The sequence below is a fragment of the Xiphophorus hellerii genome, chromosome 17 (genome assembly GCF_003331165.1).
Source record: "Xiphophorus hellerii strain 12219 chromosome 17, Xiphophorus_hellerii-4.1, whole genome shotgun sequence".
In the NCBI taxonomy this organism is placed as follows: Eukaryota; Metazoa; Chordata; class Actinopteri; order Cyprinodontiformes; family Poeciliidae; genus Xiphophorus; species Xiphophorus hellerii.
In genome coordinates, this window is record NC_045688.1 from 17121527 (window position 1) to 17146728 (window position 25202).

Consider the following 25202-nt stretch of genomic DNA (forward strand, 5'->3'; position numbering starts at 1 on the left):
ACCAGTTTGAATCTCAAAAATCCAGTCTTTTTACACTCAGTGAATGTACCACTCGCATATTATTAAGTCACACTAACATGAAAACTCTTCAGTGTGGAAGTTGCTACTGAATTAAGTCTCAATATTTTATGCCATCACCAATCACCATTGAAAATGAATTCAGAGACAGAGATTCAAGAAAAAAACAAACACCTTACTGTCTATAACATTTTTACGACAGTATTAGGCTCATGCTAAGAATATAAACTCAAAATTAAAAGAGCAGTCATAATACAGGACTATGACTTCATGACTTTATTCTCATTACTATGACTTATCGTCATATTATTACAACTTTAATCTGGTAACACTACAACTACTCCCTGCAGGTTCATTCTCTGTAATATTCTGACTTTATTTTTATTCATTCATTCACTGAATGACGTCTTCCTGGGAATTTTTCATCCTTTGAAAGGATGGTTTTGTTTTTTTTTTACAATTTATTCATTAAAAATATGTCCAACTTCTGTTGTTTCTGTCTTGTTTTAACCTCATGGAAAATACATTTATTGAGATGATACTGCTGACAAAAAGTCAGAGAATTCCAGAAAATACAAGCTGGCAGTGGTTTTAGTAATGCCAGCTGTTCAAACTAAGCTAATAGCTAATATATGATGCTAATGTCAATTGCTAATTTCTATTTGCTTTAAAATTCTAGTACAATCGTAATTCAAGCACCTACCTTTCAATATAAAACACTTATTACCAGTCACAGGTGTTGTGTACAAATATTCTAAATGCAGGCGTCTTATGAAACAGACGCCTCTTTATTTCGAGACAAAAAAAGTAGTCTATACCACATATTTTAAAAAAAATTATATATTTGCATTATTTTTAAAGATAAATTACAATTTAGTTGTAGATTGGAAATTGGTCACACAACTCTCATCCAAAATGTTTCACCTTGTGCTGAGCTGCTCTTGTCCCAGATCAGCTCTCTGACCTCGGTGTCCTCCACCACCTCCTTCCAGAACTGTGAAGGAACAACATGGCGTCAAAACACTGAGCTAACAGGATCCACGATCCACTCCGTAGTGAGATCAGCTTCCGAAGTGGGACTACAAACAAAACGACGATCAGGGAAATGAGTCGGCATTACTCACTGTCTGACCAACATAAAAAAAAAAAGGAAAAGAAAAAAAAAGTGTGGCACATAATTAAAACCAGCAGCAGACTGAAGGTCTTCATCAAAACCAACAGGAATAGGTTCACCACAACGCAGTAGGAGGTAATTTTTCCACTTCATTCAAATCTAACTTTTACGATTCACCAGATCGTGGGCATAAGGTGAGATTACTGATTCAAACCAGAAGAATGCTCGTATAAGCTGATTTTACAGCATCAATACTTAATGACTTTGGAGCAATAAAAACCTGGACATCCTCGTTTAGTAATGCCCTAATAAATCTTCTCACTTAGAGGACCTAATATTAGATAAATGCCTCAGTTAAATAAGAGCACCTTATTCCAGATGTTTGTTAGCTGCTCAAGTAAAAAAAAAAAAAGAATCTTTGAACATTAGTGTAGTGGGTTAGCTTAGTTGCTGATGGAAATTTGACTTTTATTTATTAGACATTCCAACTTAAAGACCAGCTCAAAGGAGGTGAGAGGAAACTTTACCCTAACAAAGTCGCGCGAGGTTTTCTCCTTCCAGTCTGTCCCAAACACCGCAGAGAAGTTGCCTAGAGCTGGAAAAGGACATAAAAAGGGTTAGAGGGAGAGCCAATGCTTAGCTTAGTTACTGTTATCGCCCTTCAATGGCTCCTTGACTAGAGAACTTGGGAGGTGCTAAAGAGACCAACAGTGATGGGAAAACAAAGGACAGAGAGAAGAAAGCAGCTGGGTGGCGTTCCTTCAGGATACCCGACATCTAAATCAGTCATTTTCTTGACTGATATAATCCCAAACGGTAAAAGCAAACTACTACGATCAAATGAAAGTTGAAGTGTTGTATGTGGGGGGCTTACAGTCGTCGAAGACGCCGGTGTGGGCCAGCAGCAACGTGACCAGCTTGGGGTCCTTGTCCAGCTGCATGGCGTGCTTGCTCTCGTTGGAGAGCAGCGTGCAAACGTTAACGGCAAAGTCCACTTCGTTGGGTAGGCCCGAGAGCAGCGAGAGCACCAGTTTGTTGTAGTCGCACGGCTGGGTGAAGTCCGTAGACAGCCCATAACTTTGGCGGAGATAGTCTGGAAGAAAAAGAACGGAGGAAATGCATCAGGCTACATGGAAGAGCAATGAAGGCCTGAAGATCACACCCAAGGTTTTCTACAGGTACACAACAGCAAGAAATGTCACAAAAATGATAAATGGGGACATGGATGGATAAATGGACCAACTGACTGAGAGGCATAGGGATGGATGAATGGAGGGAGGAACAGACGGATGTATGGATGGATAGACGGAAATATGAATGGCTGTACGGATGAATGGATGGATGGACTGATGGATAAATCAGAAGGATGGACGAAACATGAATGAATAGATGGATTGATGGATTACCAGCAGACTGACCGATGGACGGACACAACGTTAGGACAATATGAAAGGGAACATAATCTGGAAATGCATATTGTCCTCACTCCATTTTGCTTTTCCATACTTTTTCCATGCAGAATAGGAACTCTGTTTTAAAAGTGTTCAATCTACTGAGCTGCTCATAATCTAAACCGACATTTTTACAGTGTGAGACATCCTCAACATGTTATCGTTTAAGAAATCTTAAATAGAGATGATCCAGTGTTACAAAGCACAATCTGTCAAGAAATGTGAGATTCTTCCCTCTATTCTTGCTCGATTTTCCTCCATCCTTCTGTGTGTGTGTGTGTGTGTGTGTGTCCGTCTCTCAGTTTTTTCAGACAACGGCTCCTTTGGTTTGGTGCGGGGTCTTACCTACTGTATTTCCAGCCCTAAAATGTTTTGTGCTCACAAATATCGTTCAGGTCAGTTTCTCCTACATTAGATATGATACAACTTCAGTCTGGGAGAAACCGCTTCATTTCATCACTTCCACAGCCTCTTCCTGCCTTATCTCTAAACACAACCTTCCTCTGGGGTTTTATCTTCCAAAAAAATAAAAATCTGCTCTTTTTTTTTTGTCAGCTCAGCTCAGAAAACCTTCCAGCAGCAATCAGGTTTTATAGGCCGCATTTGCAGAACCAAGCATCATGTAAGCCGCTAAAAACACAATTTACAAGGTTTGCAGAAAGATCTGTAAACATCTCCTGGGAGACATAAAACTACAAATGGGTCTTTACACAAATTGTAGCAGTTAAATGAATACTTCACAAACTTTGCAGAGAACTTGTTGTCATCTGAAGGGAATGGAAATACCCACTAGCCTGCGTTCAGTCTCCATGGTAACCCAGCTGCACTGGATGATGGTAGTAGACTACTACTAATCGCTTTTTTTTTTTTAAACTGAAGCACACATGACAATAATGATGTTGTAGCCGACTCGGCACTTTGTTGTCGGTGCACCTAAGAAGACTAAGAGGCCGTTGCTATAGAGATGGCCAAAATGAAATGGGCAAACTGCAAAAATAAAGATGATTTTGGAAAACATAACTTTGCAATCTTAATGTTGACCATTTTAAATGACAATACTGACTGCAATCAGCCCTCATTTGATTATAACTTCTCTTCTAAAAAAACAACTCGTACAGCTAGGAAAGGACAAAAACAGATCTGGAGTTCCCCAAGGTTCAGTGCTAGGACCACAGCTTTTTGTTTTGTACATTATAGAGATTTGTGGAGTCTATAAAATGTTATAATTAATCCAAAGATTATAAAAAATCCGTTCTTGAAATGATTTTAAAGCCATCATAGGAACTATGGTTTGTCATATGTCAAACTTAAATACAGCGGTTTAATACAATAAACCTTCAATAAGCTGGGATGAAAACGTACGATTTCTAGCAACAGAACAATAGATAATCATCTAATGGAAAAAGTACATGGAGTTACATTTTTAGGGGCTGTTGCTGATCACGAAGAACTGGAAAGCTCATAAAATACATAAAACGTTTTAAACCTATCAAAACCCCACGCATTATATTATTCATTCATTGCTACACATCTGTATCGATGTATGGGGCAACATATATATAAAACCCAGCTTTATGTTCGTGACACAAAAGAGGTGAGAATTTTATAAAAACTGAATGCTAGAGAACATATGAATAAGTTGTTTATTCATTCAAGTATCTTAAAACGCTAAAGAGGTTATTGACCATTTACAAATGTTCTTTGTTTTGAGCTCAAGACATAAAAACCACAGAAGGAAATATGATTTAAAAACAACAGATGTGTATTTCAGTGCATGTAGTAAAACTGGAACAGTTTGGATGAGTGAGTGGGGAAAAAAAACGGTCTAAAACAAATCAATTCAAAACAATATGTTGTTTGCAACTTAGATTGTTAATTTAATGCATATGGCCGAGAAAATATATTTTACAACTGGTGTATAGTAAATGTTGAAAGAGAATGTGTTTATGAATTAGTGATGCAGTTTGAATAAAGTTTTGCTTCATTTTCATCAGTTAATTATTAATCTTTGTGTGGCTGCTGATTGGTTTAAAGCTTCAAAGACTAATAATAGACTGGTCTAATAATCAGATCAATGTGCTATAGTGAAAACTATGACTAGCTTTTGTTTCTGCATTTTCAATAAACTGGATTTCCCACAGTGATCGTGTTTTGGAGTCAATTAGCTGAGCAGAAGAAAAAGAAAGAAAGAAAGAAGGAGTAAGAAAAAAAACGAGTCTCAGACTAAAAAGGCTGGAGACTAATCTGAACCGAGGTGGAAGGAAAACCAACAACAAGTGCGTCCTTCTTCCCTTCATCAATAACCGCTGTCAGGAAAGTCAATTATCTGAGAGAGCAGCCCCACCGGCCGACACTACAACCCTGTGTGGCGACGGGATGGCTCGCATTCACAGAGCCGGAGCCCAGATAAGGAACACAGAACCGCCGGCTTCAGTGGACTCCACACTGGCATCCAGTTTTAAATCCTCTGAGCTGGTTTTTCCTCATGAAAACAGCTGAACTCCTGCTGGAGAAAACGGACACTTGATGCATTCATGTGGTGAGGGAAGGGGTTGGGGAGGGTATCCTGATAACCTTGGTGAAAACACAGCAGTACGGTGAAGAGAACTGAATGAATCAGTGCTGGAAAAGTGAACAAACAGCAGAATAGAATGGCTTTAAAGTAGACGGCGAAGTACTTTTATTTTCTGCCGTAAATGCAAGGCGATCCCACACTTAGAAACTGATCTTCATGTCAATACTGACTAAATAACTGAACAATAACGACTTTCAATATTGGAATGATGAAAGCATTCCTTAGGCAAATTAAAATGGTTTGTGTGTTCTGCTAAATGACACCACAGACCCATTTGTATGTGTTATTCAGACTGCTAATGCAGAAATGCAGTATTTGATTTATTTTAAATGACAATTCTAACGTAGAAGTGCGTTTTTGTTGCAGTCAACAGATTACAGTGCATTTCTATGAGGTTATGAAGTGTTGAGTGGCACCAACAACTGGTCAAATCAAATGACCAGCAGCTGAAATCAGCCAACCCTCCCCTAAAAATAATTAGATTCTCCAACTTTTATGCTGCGTGAATTCATCAAAAATCCTCAACGTCACATTTCTCTCTCTTAAGCTACTTCAGTCTGTCATCTTTCGTTGGACTACAGAACTACCCTAACCTGAGTCAGAAACTCAAAAAACCTGATCCATTTCAGATTCATGAACGCACCACTCCAAAGTGTAACCAGGCAATACTGTTTGGTGCGATTTCACCACTTTCTCAGGTCTAAAAATGAGCCGTTTGCCACAAGATATCAACTTATGGACTGAGTCAGAGCTGACTCCAGTTGCGTCGCCTTTAGTGGAGCATGCTGTAGTTGGAAATGCTGGCAAAGATCTAGGAGTTAAGTTAATGATCTACATTATTTTAAGACTGTTTTTGGACCAAAACTGCAACATCTGTTACATTTTCACTGCACTGTATCAAATGAACCAAACCCGTTGAAAACTCCAAATAATTCTGGCCTTATTAAATGAGTCTTTACTTCACAGCCACTACGGGACAGTTTACAAAAGATTGTAATTATTTTCACTTTATTTTCAATTTATTCATTTACAATCTTGAATAGTTTTTTGTGTCATTGCTGATTAATTTGGGTCATTTGCTTTATAATGACAGATTTACATCGGTGTCTTTCTGTATCCTACTTAAAAAAGGGGGCTGGGCCGTAAATCAAATCCACTTCAAAGCTCAAAAATGACATTTATGCATCTTTTCCTACAGTGAAAATTAGCACGCTGCAATTAAAGAAAGCTCCTTTGGGATCTGTATGAAAAATCAGTTCAGAGCAGATTATCCGGAAATTAAAAATACTGAAGCTAAGACAGTTTATGCTGAGGGGACAACATTTCAAAACGCATGTGATTAAAAGAACTGAGGAGAGAGCTTTGATGTTTTCTAAATTAAATGAATAATAATAAAAAAAATTCGACATGAAATGAGAGCGTCTGAGTCGTAGTTATAGAGTTACAGCAAATGGGAATCTCCTATTCAGACGGTAACTGGGGCTGCTGGGGCTCAGGAGGACGGTGAGGAAATGACAGACGGGGGACGCTCTGCTTACCTGATACAACGTGCTGCTGGTAGTTGTAGGAGCTGGGGATTGCACCGACTGGAAGGAAGGCTTTGGGATTCCCCGGCTGAGCCTCTTCATCGTCCTCGCCGAAGTGGTGGACCTTCTCGTACTTCTCCAGGTATCTGTGTCAGAGGAAAAGAGATCCGTCAGAGGAGAGCTAAGAGGAGCACAGTCAACCTCCCAGTGTTCAGCTTTAATTGAAACACTTTCTGTTTAACCAAATGTAATAATGTGCAGAATCCTAGTTTCCTTATGGTTGTCTCTGCTTTGGTTTAAAGGTGCAGTATGTGGTTTCTCTCCAAATAGTGCCTTTTTTATAGCATAATCAAGTAACTGTCAACAGTTACTATAAAAATACTGTAGAGATCTTAAATATGGCTTAAAAATTATGACTTTGGAATTTAACGCCTTGAAACAGTGACTGTCTCTTTAAGAAGCTTCTGTTCTTTCTGAAGCTCCGCCTTCAGGAAGTCAACATGGCTCCTCTAATAACCCTCTAACAAAGTGTTCACCAGTGTCGCACTCTGAAGTAGCTCCTATATTGACCTCAGCAGATGCACAGTTCCAACAGGTGTTTGCTAATTGCTGCTGTCTAGTCTGAAGGAGTGAAGTGGTTAAGTCACAGAGGAGGGGAAACTTTGAAACTGCACCTTGAAGGCGGAGCTAGGTGCATCCAGGCGTTTTGCACAGCTGAATGGTTGCCATAGGAGATAAAAGGATTTCTCAAACATGCATGAAAGAGTCAAGGAGACACTCCAGATATGATTTTGATGGGGAAACAACATACGTAAAAAAAAATAGTAAATTTTACATAATACTGCCCCCTTTAACAGTGTTTGCTGAAACATTAGCTCAGCTCTTATTTTGAGAATTGTTAGCAGCAGCTCCCTCCCTTCAGACTGCGCCGCCTGAGCCAGATTCACATGCTTCTTGTTTCAACCCTGAGTAGCTGCTGGACCCCAAAGAAGTTTCTCTTTTAGTTCTGATAGCAACTGAAAGCAGCTTGTCGAGAAAAGTGTGCAACTTCCCGATGCAAGTTAAATTTATTCAATTAAACTAACATTCAAACAAGAACTTAAAACGCTTAATTGAAAGTGTTTTTTTTTCCCAAAAAAGAGGAAAAAAACACCAACGGCAGCCTCAGAATTAACCCCTCAATCAACCTTTTCTTCAAAATCATCTTTAGAGTTTAGCATGGCACCGTGTTGCTATGATACGACAGGATTTCCAGACATCCTGGCTGCGTACGTGACAACTCTCAGCCCATTCCTTAAGGGAAGACCTCTCCAATTTACCAACATCCATGAGCCACAACTGCCTTTAGAAAACACCACCAGCCTTACGACACTGTTCAAGTCAGACAACTTTGATAGCCACTTTGGTATCTTCCAGGACTACTTCTGGAACTACAGGACTTCTGCAGTCAGTCGAGGGTTTTTGATCTACCTTCTCAAGAATCTAATTCTAATGATCAATTAATGGTTCATTAGATTAAAATGAGTTCCAATTGATTAGTAACATTTGCTTAAACCTTCTTTTGGCGTTGTAGTGCCGCCGCCGGTCATCTTTAAGCAGAGCCAGTTGATATAGAAACAAAGATGGCGGGGTCATAATGGAACCTGAAAGAGAAACTACCCAAACGGAATCCGGTGTGGAATGCAAAATGCAATTTATGTGGTTCTGTTTTCAAGCAAACACTTGACAAGCTTCTTAGTTATCACTTTAATAATGCTGCATGGCAGAGCAGCGTCAGCTTCTCAACCAAATATTACAGATTTGCTACAAAAGCAAGGATAATATGTCAGAAAAGCGGAGGACATCCTTTTTTTAATTTTTTTTTATTTATTCAAAAAGTGATTTGTTATATTTTATGAGCATGTTTAAGTTTAATATTGTCAGAAAACCACCACTTTCAAGTAAGGATTCAACACAACTGACACAAAACAATGTTAAAAATGTTGTATCTTTTAATACAGTATATTGTAGCCATCGATGTTATGGCTTTTTTTTATAGAAGAGAAAAACTCTTTAAGCACATCGCCGCTTATCAATTAATTGTTAGTGATATGACAAGATCAATCAAAGCACTTTGAAATGCCTTGCTGCTGAAATGTGCTATACAAATAAAATTTGATTGATTGATTGATCAACTTTAGATTAACTTGATCGTTGACTTGCAACTTGCATCTCGACTTGTAACCGACGTTCAATATCGGATTAAAAACTCCCAAAAATCGGGCCTCGATTTCTTTCATTTTGGGTGAAACATAAATATGAAATCGATCTCAACTATTCTACAAAGATCTGAAAATCAGCCAATGTCTCCTTTTGCTCTGCTGTGAAAGAAGGCTGATTAACAGACCCGCCTGCCAAGTCACTGTTGCCAACTTGTTTTTTTAGACAAAATAAATAAATAAATCTAACATAGGACTTTTGAACAATCTGATCAGCTATGAAACTGCAATCGGTGCTCCCAAAAACATGTCACCAAGAAGTTCAACTTCAGCCCTAGCTTCCAGAAATGGTTCTGAATTAAATGTTTGAAACCGGTTCATGGCAACATGTAAATAACCGGGACATCATTTCAAACTTCAACCAGCGGAAGCCGAACCAACTTTTTCTAGTCCGGGTAATAAACAACCAGAGTTAGATTCTAAATATCCAAACGCATGACTTCATCACCAACCAGAGTCGGGCTGAACATCAAGCGAGATCCAAGAACTTAACAGTCGTCCGTACTGACCAAGACCACCTAAACAAGTTTTCTCCTCATCTTTCCCCAGGTGTTCTGATGCTCCATCTAGTTCTATTCCCACATCCCTGCTGCTGCCAAACAAACTGATCACCTCTGCTTTCAATGCAGAGTCTGGTCTCACTCTGCTGGTTTAACGGGCAGCTGCTGCTCCTAAAGCCGGGCTGGGACTCTCTTCAACAGAACCACCAAAGTCGCAGCTCTTTGTGACGTTTCGGTCACATTCGCAGTTACCGAAACGCTGAAAAAGTCGGAAAAAAAAAAAAGTCGAGAGGAAAACGTTTCTCAAAAGAGCATCGTGCGATTCGATGAATACCTGGTAGCGATGAACACACACACAAAAAAACCTGGGCAGTGTGGCAGAGAGTCACCGAACGAGTGCCTGCCTCTGAATTAGGCCCCCGCTTGTTCACCGAGGTAATCCCCCGCTCGGCACGCTGGACTATAAATACACTCTGCCATCATTTGGAAAGAGAGTGAGAGAGAGAGAGAGAGAAGAGGGAGAGCTAGGGCTGACTGCATCGTCATCAACCGCTGTCTGAGATAAAAGCAGGGTGGGGGACGGGATGGGGGGGTGGGAGGGTTGTTGAGTGCAGCTGCACGTGACGGCACTTCCCCTTCTCCTCTCCCCCTACATGCATGAAGAGAGCAGCAGCCTCTTCCTGCGGGAGAGACGTCTACCAACCGACAGAGAGCACAAACCGCCAGCGTTTGCATGAATTTCACTACAACCGTTCAGGAGAGAGCGAGCGAGAGATGGAGCTGTACCGACGTTCTCTGCCCTCTCCCTCTGGCCGAGGCAGAGCGCGACACTGTCCCTGTCAGGGCCGTTACTTACACACATCTGGATCGCAGCGGAAGAGGAATCCTCTGGCTTTCATTCCTGAATGCCAACAGCCCAGATGCCATCACTGTGAAATACGGAGGTGTAGAAAAAGAGCGGTTTGCCCCCTACTGGACATGGACGCAGATCATTGGTGTATGTTTTTTAAGCAGGCTCGAAAAAGTGCTCAAAGATCCATCTTTTAACATCTCTGCAATGTAGAGTCAGACTGGATCAGAGATGCAGCGATCCAATATCAATATCTGTACAGATATTGAAAAGAATTGTAGATCATTTATGAGTGACAATGTGCTCAATCCATAAGAGCAGATCTGCTTTTATTGTATCAACCTTCCAGACCTCTCAGGTCTTCCGGTTCTGGTCTGCTCTGCATCCCCAGAACCAGAACCAAACGAGGAGAAGCAGCTTTCAGCATCTATGCACCACGAATTTGGAACAAACTTCCAGAAAACTGTAAAACAGCTGAAACACTGACTTCTTTTAAATCTCAACTGAAAACCCACCTGTTTAGAATTGTATTTGAAATGTAATCAATTACAAATTTATTGATGTAACTTGACTTAATGATTGATTCTATATTGCATTGTGATTCTGTGTTTGTTATGATGTAAAGCACTTTGAAATGCCTTGCTGCTGAAATGTGCTATACAAATAAAATTTGATTGATTGATTGATCTATTCAGTAAATTCTATGCCATGTGCTCTGAGCGACATCATATTTTAGAATTTATTTTACATTATACTCATAATTTCTCATTGCACTTTCTGAACCATTTGAAAGGTCTGTTGCCGTTTACTTTTTAGATGTTTGACCAAAGTAGTCAACCTGTTTTTGGCAGTAGATGCATTTTCATGACAAATGTGCGAAAGACGTTGTCAATATTCTGCTAATGTCGTAAAAAAAAAAAGTTTTTATTTAACTGGGGTGTTTCCATTAAATAGGAAACAAAATTAAAATTACATGAATGGGTTTGTTCATGCAATAAGTCAATTAAAAAACATGCCACACCATCATCATCCTGCCACTTCCTGTTGTCTTTTCCACCAATAGTATCATCTGGTTGGGGATCATGTGACTCGTTTGATGGGAAAACAGTTTATTAAAGTTCTGTGAAATAAACCGACTGAAAAACCTACTCATCACTTTTAAATAAAAAAATGTGAGTTTCTTTCTAAATTGACGTTGCCAATAGGCAAATTAATTTTCACAGTTCCAGTTTGCACAATGGAAATGCAGCTATTCTAAATTTATTCTACATCAGCTGCTCTACTCCAACTGCACCTACTGAACAAATTACAGTTTTTATATTTTTGATGAAGCATGTGAAGCGCATGGTGTATTTAAGTGTGCAGAGTTATCAAATGCATTGTAATTCAGTACATTTGTGTCTGTTTTTAAAGTTTAAAAAAAAAAAATCAATTCACCTTTTTTCCGCCATCAGTACTGACTGATACTAAACCTCAGATATTGGCATCAGAAGTGGAAAAATTGGATCAGTGCATCCTTAGACAGAGATTACGAGACTGAGATTTTTTTTAGTTGAATTACAAGAATAAAGTCGCAATATTAGCAGAATGAAGACGCAATGCTACCAGAAAAATATCTTCAAATGAACAGAAAAGCATTCTAATGAGAAAAAAAAACGCTTCTAGAGTTCTACAGCTTTGACAAATAGATCCAAAAAGTCCAGATAAATAGAAGCTGGAAAACACGCTTGTCAAACGACATGGCCGCCCAAACGTCACTCTGAACTCTGGAAACCAGAGGAGTGCATTGGTGAAGAAAAGAAATTTCAAAAAAATTCAAAAACCTGAAGTGATCAAATCAATTTATCGCCCCAGTATGACGCCGCCACTCTTCCATGAAGGTCAGATTATGGACAAACAGTCACACCTGAAAGCAGATTAGAATGAGCAACCAGCACAACAGCCATGTTTTTGGACTTCTACAATGAACATGAAAAAGTGGAACAAAGTTACTGATCCCATCCAGGAGTTTAATTTTCTGTTACTTTTTCTTTTTCTTTTTTTTTTTTGCATTAATGTCAAATAAAACTGTTATCTTTTGGGGACTTTCATATGCAACATTACAGAGAGCTGGATGTACTTCAGGCGTACTTGTGACGTGACATTTGCTTTTCCAAATCAGAGCGGAGTAAACCGAGTGCAATAAGGAGGAAAAGTCCTCAAAGAAATCCATATTCTCCAAAACAAAAACAAAAAGAAAGTTAAACCTCTCAAAGTCTGAACTGTCCTGCTGACAGTAACCAGGTTGCTTATCAAGTGGAAGGACAGGAACTCTGTGTTCACCTTGGAACAGTTTCCAGAGCAAAACCCTGATCTCACAGGAAAAGTCGGACAAATCGTCCCAATGGTGGCTTTCTCATGTCTTGCCATCAGAATTCCAGACAATCTGCAGCGCACACGCTGTGTGAAACGTGGAGTAGATGAGAGCAGTGAAAGGTGTACAGAGAGAGCAGAACGTGTACCAGTTTTCTGAAAACGAGCTGCTAGCAGCTGGAAGTCGTGGAGGAACAAACGTTTTTTTAGGTAGAAAAAGTTCAAAACCAGTGATGAAATATCAATTACTACAAAGTCTCAAAAATGTCCTCCGCTCTTTTTAACACCAAACAGGATGACTTTTGATGCTTGGAACCGAGCAGCAATGCACCGGCCTTGACCGATTTCTGCTTTTCATTCAATGCTGAATCCCATTTTTCCACATTACAATTTCTCTTCTCCAGACCACAAATGCTCAGGGTTTCCCCCAGTGCATTATAAGCCTGGCGGGCCACCAGGCTTTAGTTGTGCCTCCACCAGGCTAAGCATAGCTTGTTTTTTTTTAAGTCTCTTTAAAAACATTTTTTGCATTTTTAAGACTTCATAGTTGGTATTCAGGTATTAATCTTCCAATCTTTTAATAACACAGAATTATCAAGTGATATTTTAAAATTTCCTGTCAACTTTAAACATTTTTTAACTCAGAAACACAACAGACCGCTGGAAGAATGACTGCCTTAGAGCCCAACCACCGGGCTTAGCTCATTTTCTGGGGGGAAACCTTGCAGCTTAAATCAGACAGCTACACGCAACACAATTAACCATAATTATAACATTTTTCAAGGACTGCACAATATTTCAGCATTAGCCCAGTAGAGAGATATGGATACATGGAGTCAAACAAAAATAAATGGAAATAGAAAAAGATACAGAGAGCTATAGATATAAATATGAATAGAGATAGATATCAGCTATCAACCCTAACAGCAATATTAATATCGGTCCAATTTCTTTTTCCTGAACTCAAAACAAAAAGTACATTAAAGAACATCCAGGTTGTTGATGTATTTATGGACGGAAAATAAAGTGGGAGTGTTCACGTTAGTGTACTTGAATACATAAAGGAAAAATGAGTTTGAAATATGAGACCTGTGGATCATGGTTTAAGAATTCAGGATTGATAGAACTGAGTGAAGACCAAATAAAGGTAAAGGACATCCAGTGATGCAGTCATATTCACTTGTTTCCCAGATTATAAGTATTATTTCAGCAGGTGCTAAGCCTACTTTTTATTAAGCCCTTATCTCTGAATCAAGTGTGTGTGTGTGTGTGTGTTTTAAATTGTCTGAGGTAATGTTCTAATTTTAAATGTCCTGTTTTCAATACCTGTAAGTGGAAAAATCATCATAATTAACAGAAATGGCCTTTCAAACATCCTTCTGTGTATAATTAATCTACAAAACGTGTTTAACTTTGTGATAAAGTTCCTGAAATAAGTGAACTTTTCAATAATATACTAATTTGTTGAATTAGTATATTAGTTATGTAAATGTAAATTTCTGTTTAATTCAAAATTCTTCTAAGACGAACTTATTGTGGCATGTAGGCCTGTGACAAGAAGTTCAACCGGATCATAAAATGCCCTAGAAATTATTGCAATAAGCGATAACATTGTTGTTTTGAGACTATTTTCAAGAAATATATTGATAATGGCATAATAATGCAAATTCAAAGACTACCCGCTTTTCTTTTTTTATATATACAAATGTACAGGAGCGCTTATCTGACATAGTAAGAAGAAAATAATTTTTTTTATGATTCTTCACTAAATAGCGACAGTTAAATGGCTGCAAACGTCTGGATGGAAATGCAACATCGTCATCTACGGAGGAGGCTGTCTGCAGGAAGGTTGTTCCATAAAACCAAAAAAAACACAAGAGGACACATGGAGGGAGTAATTCCATCGAAGCATAGGATAAAATTTAAAATGCAATAAATGTGACTCATTAATGTCTATTTGTGATTCTGCCTTAAAAAACAGACTGGAATAGATCAAGAAAATTATTGCGGAAATGATTCACATTTTTTTTTTTTTAAACAACCGTCAACTGATTTAGTAATCGATTAATTGTTAACTGGAGTATGTACGCAAAAATGGCAATTTGCTGAAAGGACACTCAGCAGTAATTAAGCCTAAACTATATAAAAAAAAAATATATATATATATATATATGCACATCTTACACTTAAGATTAAAAAAAAAATGTCTGTAATTCTGTTTTACCCAAAAACATCTCAAGTGGCTAAGTTTTGGCTTCACCAGGTTCAAATTCTTTAAAAAGAAAGAAGGAAAAAAAGCACATTTTGCAATCCAACTTTTAACCTGTGAATCCAAAAAAACCCAAAACAAAACAGAACAACAGATCAGTCCTATTCTATTGATATCAAGTCAGGCAGCAACGGTGAAGCTTTTCACATGTTGATGCTGGAACTTTTTATTTTAGCTGCAGATGCCTCCTCTGCACCGAAATGATCCTACGTTCACTAAAGGAATGCTACACTGTTGCATATAATGCTACAGCGTTCCAATAAATAGTTTATTTTCATATTTAAAAAGGAATTTAATTGCTTATTTTCATCTTGACAAGCATTTCTGAAATCGTATTAAAAAAAAAGGCTAAAGTGGTTAAATCAAATATCTGCAGAATGTGAAAATTTTGGATCCGATTAATCGATAGGATAACCGATTACAAAAATGATCGTGATGCCTGATGCGGATCCTCTGCACACTGGCAGATTGGAGCAGAAATTACGAATTGTTTTGACACAAAAACCAATTTTGAATTAAATCGTGAGAGTAACAATAATATTCTGCTGCTGTCCCATTGGAGAAAGATGATTCTACGCAGTGGAAGTAACATAAATTATGATTATTATTATTGGTCGTATCTGTGCCGACTACCAGCATCAGAGGGTCGTTTTCAGGCCTGACATTTCTACTCCATCTGGTTCTAAACAAACAGCTGTGTGGCACAACAAGCATCTGATCTCGATGGGATCGGTGAACTCAGGTGTACATTTGGACATATTTACCATGTATGGGCTTAGCAACATTATGTTGCTGTGTAAATACTGAGCAGACAGCGTTGGAAAGGGCAACGTGCGCGGAAGACGCCCAAAATCAACACCTAGAACAGACATGGAACGCATCCTTAATATCATAAAGTGCTGGAGCCAGATTGTAGCTGCGCTGTCAGGCATTAGGCAGATCTGTCCATCTGCTTGTTAGCGAGGAAGCTGAGAGAAGAAGATTAGGCTATCAGTGGTGGCCCACACTGCTAGAGGGCAGGTCGAATTACAGACGGACCAAAAACACCAAGTCTCCAGGGCCTTCAGATCTTATCGCCGATAACAAGTTTGCTTTACAGTCTGTGAGGAGGAGGGAAAGGGAAGCATATCCGTCACAAAATAAAAACAACAACAAAAATAGTCACCAACTGGACAGCTCTGGAGCCTTAGCTAGGAGTAAAAAAAACAAAAAAAAACAACAAAACACTGCTGAAGGAAGGCAGATCTAAAGGCTGCTCCAGATGTTTCCAGAGGAGCAGGAGAGTCCAGCAGCAGAAACAAGAAGCGGGGAAACCGCGGCAGGCCGTGTGAAAACCCACACACACTGAACTCATCCAGGACGTTGAAGTTCAGCGCTGGATTTTCTGGTTCCTCACACACTCCTCCCTCCAACGAGTCTCTCAACACTAAATTAGGGACGCACCGATCCACTTTTTTCACTTCTAACATAAATATGAGGTTAAGTATCGGCCGATACCGAACAAATACAGAAAAAAGGAGCTGAATTCACTTAAAACTTTTTTTTTTTTTTTTAAACGCTGACATAACTGGACTCAACTACAAATTTATTTGATAACTCTGCACCAGTAGTGCTCACTTAAATACACCAGTAGCATCACAGGCTCAGTCAAGTATGGAAAAACAACATAACTTCAATTTGTCCAGTCAGTCCAGTTAGGAGTACAAAAGCCAACAGACAATAATGAAACTGACAACAATAACTTCACTACTTTGGTTAAACATTAAAAAAAATATACAAACTACAACAAAGTGCCCTTAGTAATTATGAATATAATGTACAATAAATAATAAAGCATAGAATTAGACCACTTAGATCCATCCTTATAGGATGGGAACACTATCACAAATACCAGATCTAGATTTTTTTTTTTCAATATATGGCCAGATACAGATATTAATATTTTGATATTTTATTTATTTTGGGATAAATACTGTAAGTTTGTTTTTTTTTAAATTAAACTGAATTAAAACTAAAAGCTTGGAATGTTTGATAAGCAGCCAACTGCAAGATAAATATCAGAGCCCTGCTAATTAACAAGCTAACATGATCTCCTCATATTTGAGTTATTCTAGAAACAGCAAAGCAGGAAAAAGGAACAATATTCTGTACAATAAGGCCTTCTGGTAGTCATTTTTTTTTTTTTACATAGATTTAAACACCAAAAATGAATAAATGCTACGGTATTTTATTTGTATTGGTCACTATTTTTAAGATGTAGACCAATTGGCCAATTTTCCAATAATGAGCAAGTCAAAGAAAATTTTTTTTTTAGATGTCAAAAATGTAAACAAAAAAGCAGTAAAATACTATGATGTGTGTATATTGTCCTGCAAACATCACACCCAGGGTAAACGATGTATGAAAGCTGAGGCGCTAGCTCCGGCCAGGCAGGGCGGTAAATCTCTGCGCAAGTAGAAACGTTCCGCTCTTTGAATTTGAACCTGTATCGCGTTGAGACACAAGGCATTAAAGACTTGACAAGGAGAAACGAAAAGGATTAGGACCAAACAGACGATGAGGAGAAAGATGGACGAAAAAGCTGGTGTTGGTGCTGCTGCTTGAAAAGGCTAACCTAGAAGACTTAAATATGCTTCAGTGTCACTTCATTCATTCATTGTCTTCCGATTTGTTTCGATTTTACATTAGCTCCCCGCTAACGGCAGAAGCTTCCTGCTAGCCTCCCGCCAACTGTGGTAGCTCTGTGTTAATGGCGGAAGCTCTCTGCTAACCATCGTTTAGCTCTAGTAAACAGCAGCTCACAAGTGACACGTTCGTTTACTTCAGATATCTTGTGTATAAGGTCACAAGAAAACTTTGAGGTAGCTTCCCTCAACCAGACTCTCGCCAGAGTCCATGACCTTGACTTCTCGTGTGTTTTCAATAGGCTGGTGTAGACTATGATCTACGGCCCAGCATGCATTGCGCAGATAAAGAAACAAAACAAAACAAAAAAAGGCGACCTTCGTAAGCAAAAGACAATACAGTTTGTGAAGTACTTCCGAGTTTGTACGCATCACAAGCTACTTCTTTGAGATCATTAGGAAAAATAGAGCATATTTAGTCAAACATGTTCAACTGGTCATATAAACATTAGAAACTCTTGTTGATTTTATTCTATAATCATCAGAAAGGAACATCTACTTATCTGAGATTGATTTTTTTTTTTTCTTTAAGTTAAAAATGATAAACATGTGCTTTGATACATAAATAGGAATAATATTTGATTCCCTCACTGTGCAGTGGATTTAAAAACTACTCTATCAAGGAACACATTGTTCATCTTACACATAGCCCCAAGCATTAAAGAAAACCAAAAATCAGTATTAGCCAGAACATCTGAAATCGGTGCATGTTTAATTATTTTACAGTTGGCAGCAGCAACAGGACCTAAATCATCTTTGATTCAATTTATGTGGGTAGATCGGAAAGTTAAGAGTTTTACACCATCATGAGAATCTCAAAAGGTGCATCCCGCAGAGTTTAACTGTCAAAACGCGCACTGCCACAGAACAGGTTGAAAATCCCCGTCACCGATAAATGCCTGAAAACTTTGCTAGAAATAAACAAAGGCATTCAAATCCTAAGAAACACACTCTCCAGCCACGTGCACAACTCGCACCAGAATAAAACCAAACACACAAACTGAACCTTCAATGAGCTGCAGCTCTACTGAAACTTCCTAGATGTCACTGACTCAGAGGCCAGGAGGGCAAACGGAGGTTAAACCGGCGGTTCTAGTCACCTGACTTGGGTACAACACTCTGCAGCTCGGAGGAAACGCCAAGAACACCAGGAGCCTTTCTTCTCTCTCACAACTCACTGCAACGGACGCATTTTTTGTGTGTGTGTGTGTGTGTGTGCAAATGATAGAAAACAACAACTTGTGTAGAGAATTAAATAATGCGGAGTACACAGGAAATATAGGTCAGATGCTGATGCTTTGAAGGGGCAATAAAAGGAAGGAAGAAAAACGCAAACAACTGGTAAGTCGTTTTCCAAAGCAGTGAATTTCCTGACCTACAGATTAATGACGTTCTCAATCTCTCATCTGAAACGTCTCTCGTTTAACATGCACACCTTTTTCCCCTGAGTCCTACAAACGGGCCGGAGGATGCCGAGGGCTTTGATTCAGTTGAAACAACTCCAAGCGAGTGTGAGCGGGGGGGAAAAAATAAAGTAAAAAAAAAAAAGTTCCTGGTGATGAGCGCTCGCATATTCCAGAGCTGCATTCGGATCTCGTGGGCAGCAGCGGGAGCTTTGGCACGCCGAACCGCTGAGTGGGAAGTGTTGACCCGAGACGGTCCGATTCATTCACGACGGGAAGATCTTTGGCCAACAGATGGTCGTTCCTCTACTCGGTCGGCAAAAACACAGTTTTGGTTCGCCGTCATCTGCCTGACGCACAACCGGACAGGGGTTGCAGGTGGGCATCGGACCGGATGATCAGGGTTAACCTGATGTTAGCAAACATCAGGTTCCGGTAGGAACAAACACGCTCCGCCTGTGTCAGCGGCGGGAACGCTCCGACACAAGACAAACGCCAGAATAACTACACTTGCAGTGGACGAGCAGCATGAGCGTGTTCTTTTTTTTTTTTTTTTTTACACAGGTAATTACATCTACTTCTGTCAACAACATGGATGAGACTTCACATTAGACTGAGCCGGTGAACGCCCAGTAACATAACAACATGCATTATTTTTCTTCCCTTTAAATTATGTGCAACTTTGTGTCGGCCCATCACATGAAACCTGAATGAGATAGACATTTTGTGGTTTCCGTGAGCCAAAAGTGTGAATTCTTTTAAGAACTGAACATAGGGCTGCAAGAATATATCAGCACAGTTTTAGTATAGATGAGGACTGCTTAGAATGTCTTAAGTGTGATAAATTCACAATTTGCATGTTGTTTGATGGTTTCTCACTCCAAGAGACTCTGCCCAAAATGCCAAAGGTCACAGAGTGTCAATAACAGATGAGGAATGCACTACTAATGTATCATAATACCACCAAATCTTTAAACTGCGGCCTGATCTAGAGCCAGACGAGCAAACTGATACTAGAGAGCTTCCAAATAGAGATTAAAACAAATAGTTTTATCTTCTGACAGGAAAAAAAAAAAAAGTTAGAATACTGCCATGCAAACACCTCAGACTTTAATCCAATTACTTCCAACTAGGTGCCACTTGTTGACAGCACACAAACAAGAGGGCCTCCTTTCTTTCACAACCAGTTGGCTGTACAATAATTATGAATGGCTACACAGGTGCAATCTCTGGTGGGCAGGTGGCAGGGGTGGGGAGCAATCGTTGCAACAGAACCACAAATGCCAGCTGCTCCACTTTCATTCCAAACAGCTGCCTGAACCGAGAGACTTACAAGTGACATCTGACAAATGTACTCCAAACATGCTCAAAAAAAAAATATGAGTTAAAATACAACTCAAGTCTCGGAGTAAGTCACGAGTGCTGCTTGCTAGCAGGCTGCATCCTGCTGCTCGCATCTTTACGTTTGTAAACATTCCGCACATGCTACCTGAACCCGGGGAGGAGAGCAGCTCGGCGGTCCTGCTTACCGTAGGTAGTACTGTCTTAAAGCGAATGCTGCGTTGGAGCAACTCCTCGGAAAGTTAAACTCTTCTCCAAGTTCTGCCCATTGGTTTTTGTCAGACACCTAAAAATTGAAGAAGGGGGGGGAAAAAAGAGGAGCTGGTTAGAGAAAAAAAGAAAAGAAAAGAAAAAAGGAAGAACTTAAAGAAAGAGCGGTTACACTGAAAGCAGCTGCTCCTGCCAATATCAGCATCGTTTATCAATAACTTTCTCAAACTTCGTCGAGCAAACTAAAACTAAATAAACCCAATAAGAAGCTTAGGGTTGCTTAGTCTAAAATGTCTGTTGTTTAGTAATGCTAAAAATGTACATTTTGGGGATTATAGATCATTTAAACCGCCTGAATCCATTCGGGACATAAACGTTACAGTTGACGCTAGTTAGCCATGTTGCTAACAAGCTAACTTTGACTTTTCCCATTTTTGAAGTTAAAACCGCTCGCGGCCAAACTGTCCAATAAGCTGCCTCGGTGCGGTTCCAAACGCATTTGCTAGCGGCGAGTCGTTTGGTCTTTGGAGTAAAGTGTCGGCAGCGTTTACTGTATCCACTGACACGGGGCCCTCTGACTGAGGCCTACAGTCGAGCCCAGCCGTGAAACCGAAGAAAGATGGCTATGGCGAGAAGCAGAATTCAGGCTTCCCCCCCACCTCCTCCTCCCGGTGTAAACTGTGTGTAAAAGCCCGGAGCGACGCGCCGTGTCCCCGCGCGGTGCTCCCCCCTCTCCACCCCCAGGCCGGGCTCCGTGCCGATAATCGATGGTGAACGTGCCCGCTAATTTCGAGTCGCTCCAACTGCACTCTGACTCCGCGAGCAGTGGGACTCCTCGATTCAAACCACACAACAACACAAGCCACCACATTGCATAGAGATACATGGCAAACTAGCACAAGGCCAACATCGACCCACTAACGTCTTTCTGGGAGGTACATGGGGGGGTTACACTTGTCCCGGGTTATCCGCGCGGAGTTCTGAAGCGGTCCAGCCAGCGGTCCAGTGTGGAGAAATTACACTTTAGGTCCCCACTCACCTTCGCGAATCCACCTAAAGAGACGACTCTGATATAGAGAGCATTCAGATCCAGCTCTTTCCCACCCACGATAGGAATCTTCTTGAACGGCGATCTGTTGAGATAACACATGAAATAAATTGACACATGCTTAAATAACACTTCTGGGTAACTCACATGTTCGTGCAATTTGAATTTAAAGTTGTATTTCTTGCGATTAAAGGCGCCCCAATCTCACCCTCTGCTTTGGTGAAATTGCCGCAGCTCGTCCAGGAAAGCCTGTCCTTTCCTTCGCTGATCTAGGAGATTTTTCCCCGTCGAATTTGCCATTGTTTTTGCACGCAAAAACGCTCGAACCCCACTTCAGTCGCTTCCTAAGACACCAAGGATCCCATACTCCGCCGGCGCTCAGTCATTCGCCGAGCCGAGTGTTTAAAAAGTTAAAGAAATAGCTGGTAGCAAGGAGAGCGGCAGCTCGCTAATAAAGACTGATGCACACAGAGAGCAAACCCGATACAAGCTCGGACTAAGTTCCCTCGAGCAGTCCAAAACACGGCCGATTTACCGGTAGGTTAGAAGCGCCATGGCTGAAGGTGCTCAATTAGTGCTTTTGGTCGCGGCTGTGTTCGTTTGGAGTGGTTTGACAGTGTGCTACGGACGCAGCTCCGAGGCTATCGCACACACTGTAGAGCGGCAGAGGACCCAGTTCTCAGACAAAAAGATGTGAAGGCCGCGGAGCCCGGCCTGCCACGCAGCGCCCTCTGTGGCCTGTGGCGGTACTATTTCCATGCTCGGGCACAGTGACTGCTGAAACAATAGAGACTGTTTTCTTTTTTAGGGACAGTCTGACAATTCCTCTCTCTGCCGACTAGAAAACGGGTCAGAAGGTTCTTGGAAGTGTCCCGTGGGGGGATGGGGATGGTACTAATTTAATTACTACAGCTTCGTAATCATTTGAATTAGACGCTGTATGGTGGGTATTTTGTATTTTAGGGGTAAAATTACTTCCATGTTGAACTAAAGCCAAGTTTTAAAAGTATTCTGATACACAGTTAATAGCTTTGGAGTTCATTTGAAATCTTCAGTCTAGTTATTAGACACTGCTTATCTCCAGTCAGGGCCAAATTCAGGAGAATAGGTGGGTGGAGTTAGTTTTGATGCCCTACCAACACAAGTTTATTCTATGCAGATAAATTATACTTGATTAATAGTTACATAGGAACTCGGGCTGCAGCATTTCACCCCGCTTAAAGACAATAAATAATATTATGTTTACGCTAAAGGTAAGATTTTATATTTTGGGTAATATTAAGAATTCTTTTTTTTGTTGTTGTTTTCAGAATTGGAGGTTTTACAAATCACAAAATTGTCGGAAAGGTAAAACAATACCTTTCCAACATTGCTGTTTTTAAAGAATCCAACTCTGGTTTAAGCAGTAGATTTTAGATTTGGAACTATAGACAGATTATATAGATTAAATACAGTACAGACTCATTAAATCAGAAGTTTTGAATGCTAACCTAGTGGTTAGCTAGTCATAGTATTTACACAGTGCTTACAAGTTATGCCCATATTGTCTGTCACTGTTTCTTTTTTTTCTACAGAGTATGAACTATTTAAAAGGCTATTTCAGTGCTCACGCAACAAACTGCTGTCAGTTATCTAGCTGAGAAGTCTATCGTAGCCTAAGTTGTCAACTAGTTCTCACCTTACTTCAAAATAAGAGATTCAAATGTAGGCACAACAGGATGTCAATCAGAAAACACATATTTGGGGCTTCTTAATGAGACACTGTGATGCTTCAGTATCACAAGATCTGGTTACAATCCAATGAGGTACGCTGTGTAGCATGAAGCCTTGCCCACATAATGAAAAATTTTTTGGAAACAATTTTTGCATTGATTTCCTCTCTTTAAAAAGGGCCTTGTGTATATGGAATTATTTGTAGGCATATTCTAATTATTTGTGGAATATTCACCTATTTTTCTCTCAAGAATATTAAGAATATTTGACAAAAAATTCAGATGGGGAATCTGAAGTATTTACATGCAATGCTACTTGGCAGACTATTGGTCTGGTGCTTGCAAAGCAGCCAGTCCAGGAGCACCATTTGTTTTCCTCAGAGGTGATTGGCTATATCAGCCCAAATACATAAATGAAGACTATAAATGTTAGCTTCTATGGCAGTGCCAACTGTTTCCACTGTATGAAGTGATGCATAATAAGGTATTTTTGGTGTTTGAACTATTCAAATAGGCATTATAAGCGTTTTTAGAGGGGACTCGCGTGTTCATGGATTTTAGCTATTTAGGGGTGATTGTGGTCCCTAAACCCAGTTGTTATCCAGTGATCTCCAACTTTCCCATTAAGAACTAAGACTTGAGGGGAGTGTCCATATGGGAACTCCAAAAATCAGACTTGTTAGTACAGATATAACGTAGCAATAAAACTTGCTGATAGATTTGATGAGCTAGATGTCATGAGCTAGGCTAGAAAGAAGAAAGAGTATGACATCATTGTTTTTAAATGGTAGCTATTGAGATGAAATTCTATCATTTCATACAGTCTTTTTTTTTTATTCTAGAAATGCACAAAATACTGAGTTTCTAAAGCATTAATTCAATAATTAAAAATAAATATTTTTTTGGGCCCCCAAAACTATGCCTGCCCCAACCTGCTGCCCCTGCTTAAGTACAGCCCTGTCTCCAATACAAATATTTCGCTTTAAAATGTAACACTAATCGTATTTTTTTTTTTAAATTATTTATCAATTTTGTTGAGGCCGGATATTTTCTGAAAATCTGAATTATTCGGCATATTTCTATAAATAGTCTTATGTAAGGTTATATATTTTTTTGTGTGTTACTCAAGCTCAGATATATTATTTTCCTTTCTGAAATCTGTTGCTGCATATTTGTCAGCGGTAGTGGTAAACTGCCACTACCCCTTAGTGACCACCTCAAAACGACTTTATCTCACGGAGGGGGTCGGTTGAAAATTGCTCCCGATCCCTTCTCGCAGCAACTGCCAAGCGAGCGGATATCTTTCTTGATGGGGTTACATTCAACCATTACACGTACCCCTTTGCTCAATGAAAAACCTGTCACAAAATGGCGGAGACGCACGTTAGCAGACCCCATTTTGAGGAATTGACACCGTGCAACTCAGAAAAGTGCTTGTCGTCCTCGTGCGGTTTTTAAAAGTGTGCTATTTTCGCCGTTAAAACTGCGGCGCGCCGGAGTTCACCTCGCGCCTCTTTGGGCTCCCCACTCTGCAATTCCATTTCTGGGCTAACGGACACGCTCTCGCGCTCGGCTAGCTAGCCTGGCGAATGTTAGCAAAAATAACAACCGCAGTGCTCTCAGATATCCGTGTTAATCCAATTACTCGTTGAAACCTCACACTAAGGAGAAGGATATCTTCTGTTTTCTTCTAATTTTAGCGAATGGCAGCCACAACAATGAGGAGATAACTGTTCTTGATAGTTAGTCGTTTGGAAGCTAGCTGTGGTGGTGTCGCTCTCGAGTGTGTTAAATTCCAATCCCTTAACATCATCGCCAATGTTGCTAATAAGTTTACAACAGTCTGTTAGCGACTAAGAAGTACATTTTTACTTATTAGCTGCTTAGGATT

At 39.9% G+C, this 25202-nt stretch overlaps 1 protein-coding gene across 2 annotated transcripts in view; it reads right to left on the bottom strand.

Moving 5' to 3' along the window:
• Window positions 1–22323, bottom strand: part of arid2 (AT-rich interactive domain 2) — a 32884-nt gene extending 10561 nt beyond the window's left edge. Inside the window, exons 1-7 of one of the 2 annotated variants that reach the window (XM_032589526.1) lie at window positions 21808–22323; window positions 21591–21684; window positions 20530–20627; window positions 6697–6830; window positions 2007–2225; window positions 1660–1727; window positions 943–1012 (exon numbers count right to left, since the gene is read on the bottom strand). In XM_032589526.1, the coding sequence (XP_032445417.1) occupies window positions 943–1012; window positions 1660–1727; window positions 2007–2225; window positions 6697–6830; window positions 20530–20627; window positions 21591–21684; window positions 21808–21899 (775 nt within the window). In that variant the 5' untranslated portion in view covers window positions 21900–22323. Of the gene's footprint in view, window positions 1–942; window positions 1013–1659; window positions 1728–2006; window positions 2226–6696; window positions 6831–20529; window positions 20628–20723; window positions 21207–21590; window positions 21685–21807 lie in introns of those variants that run through there. The other variant, XM_032589527.1, reaches the window with a different exon arrangement.
• Between the last annotated feature and the right edge of the window lie 2879 nt (window positions 22324–25202).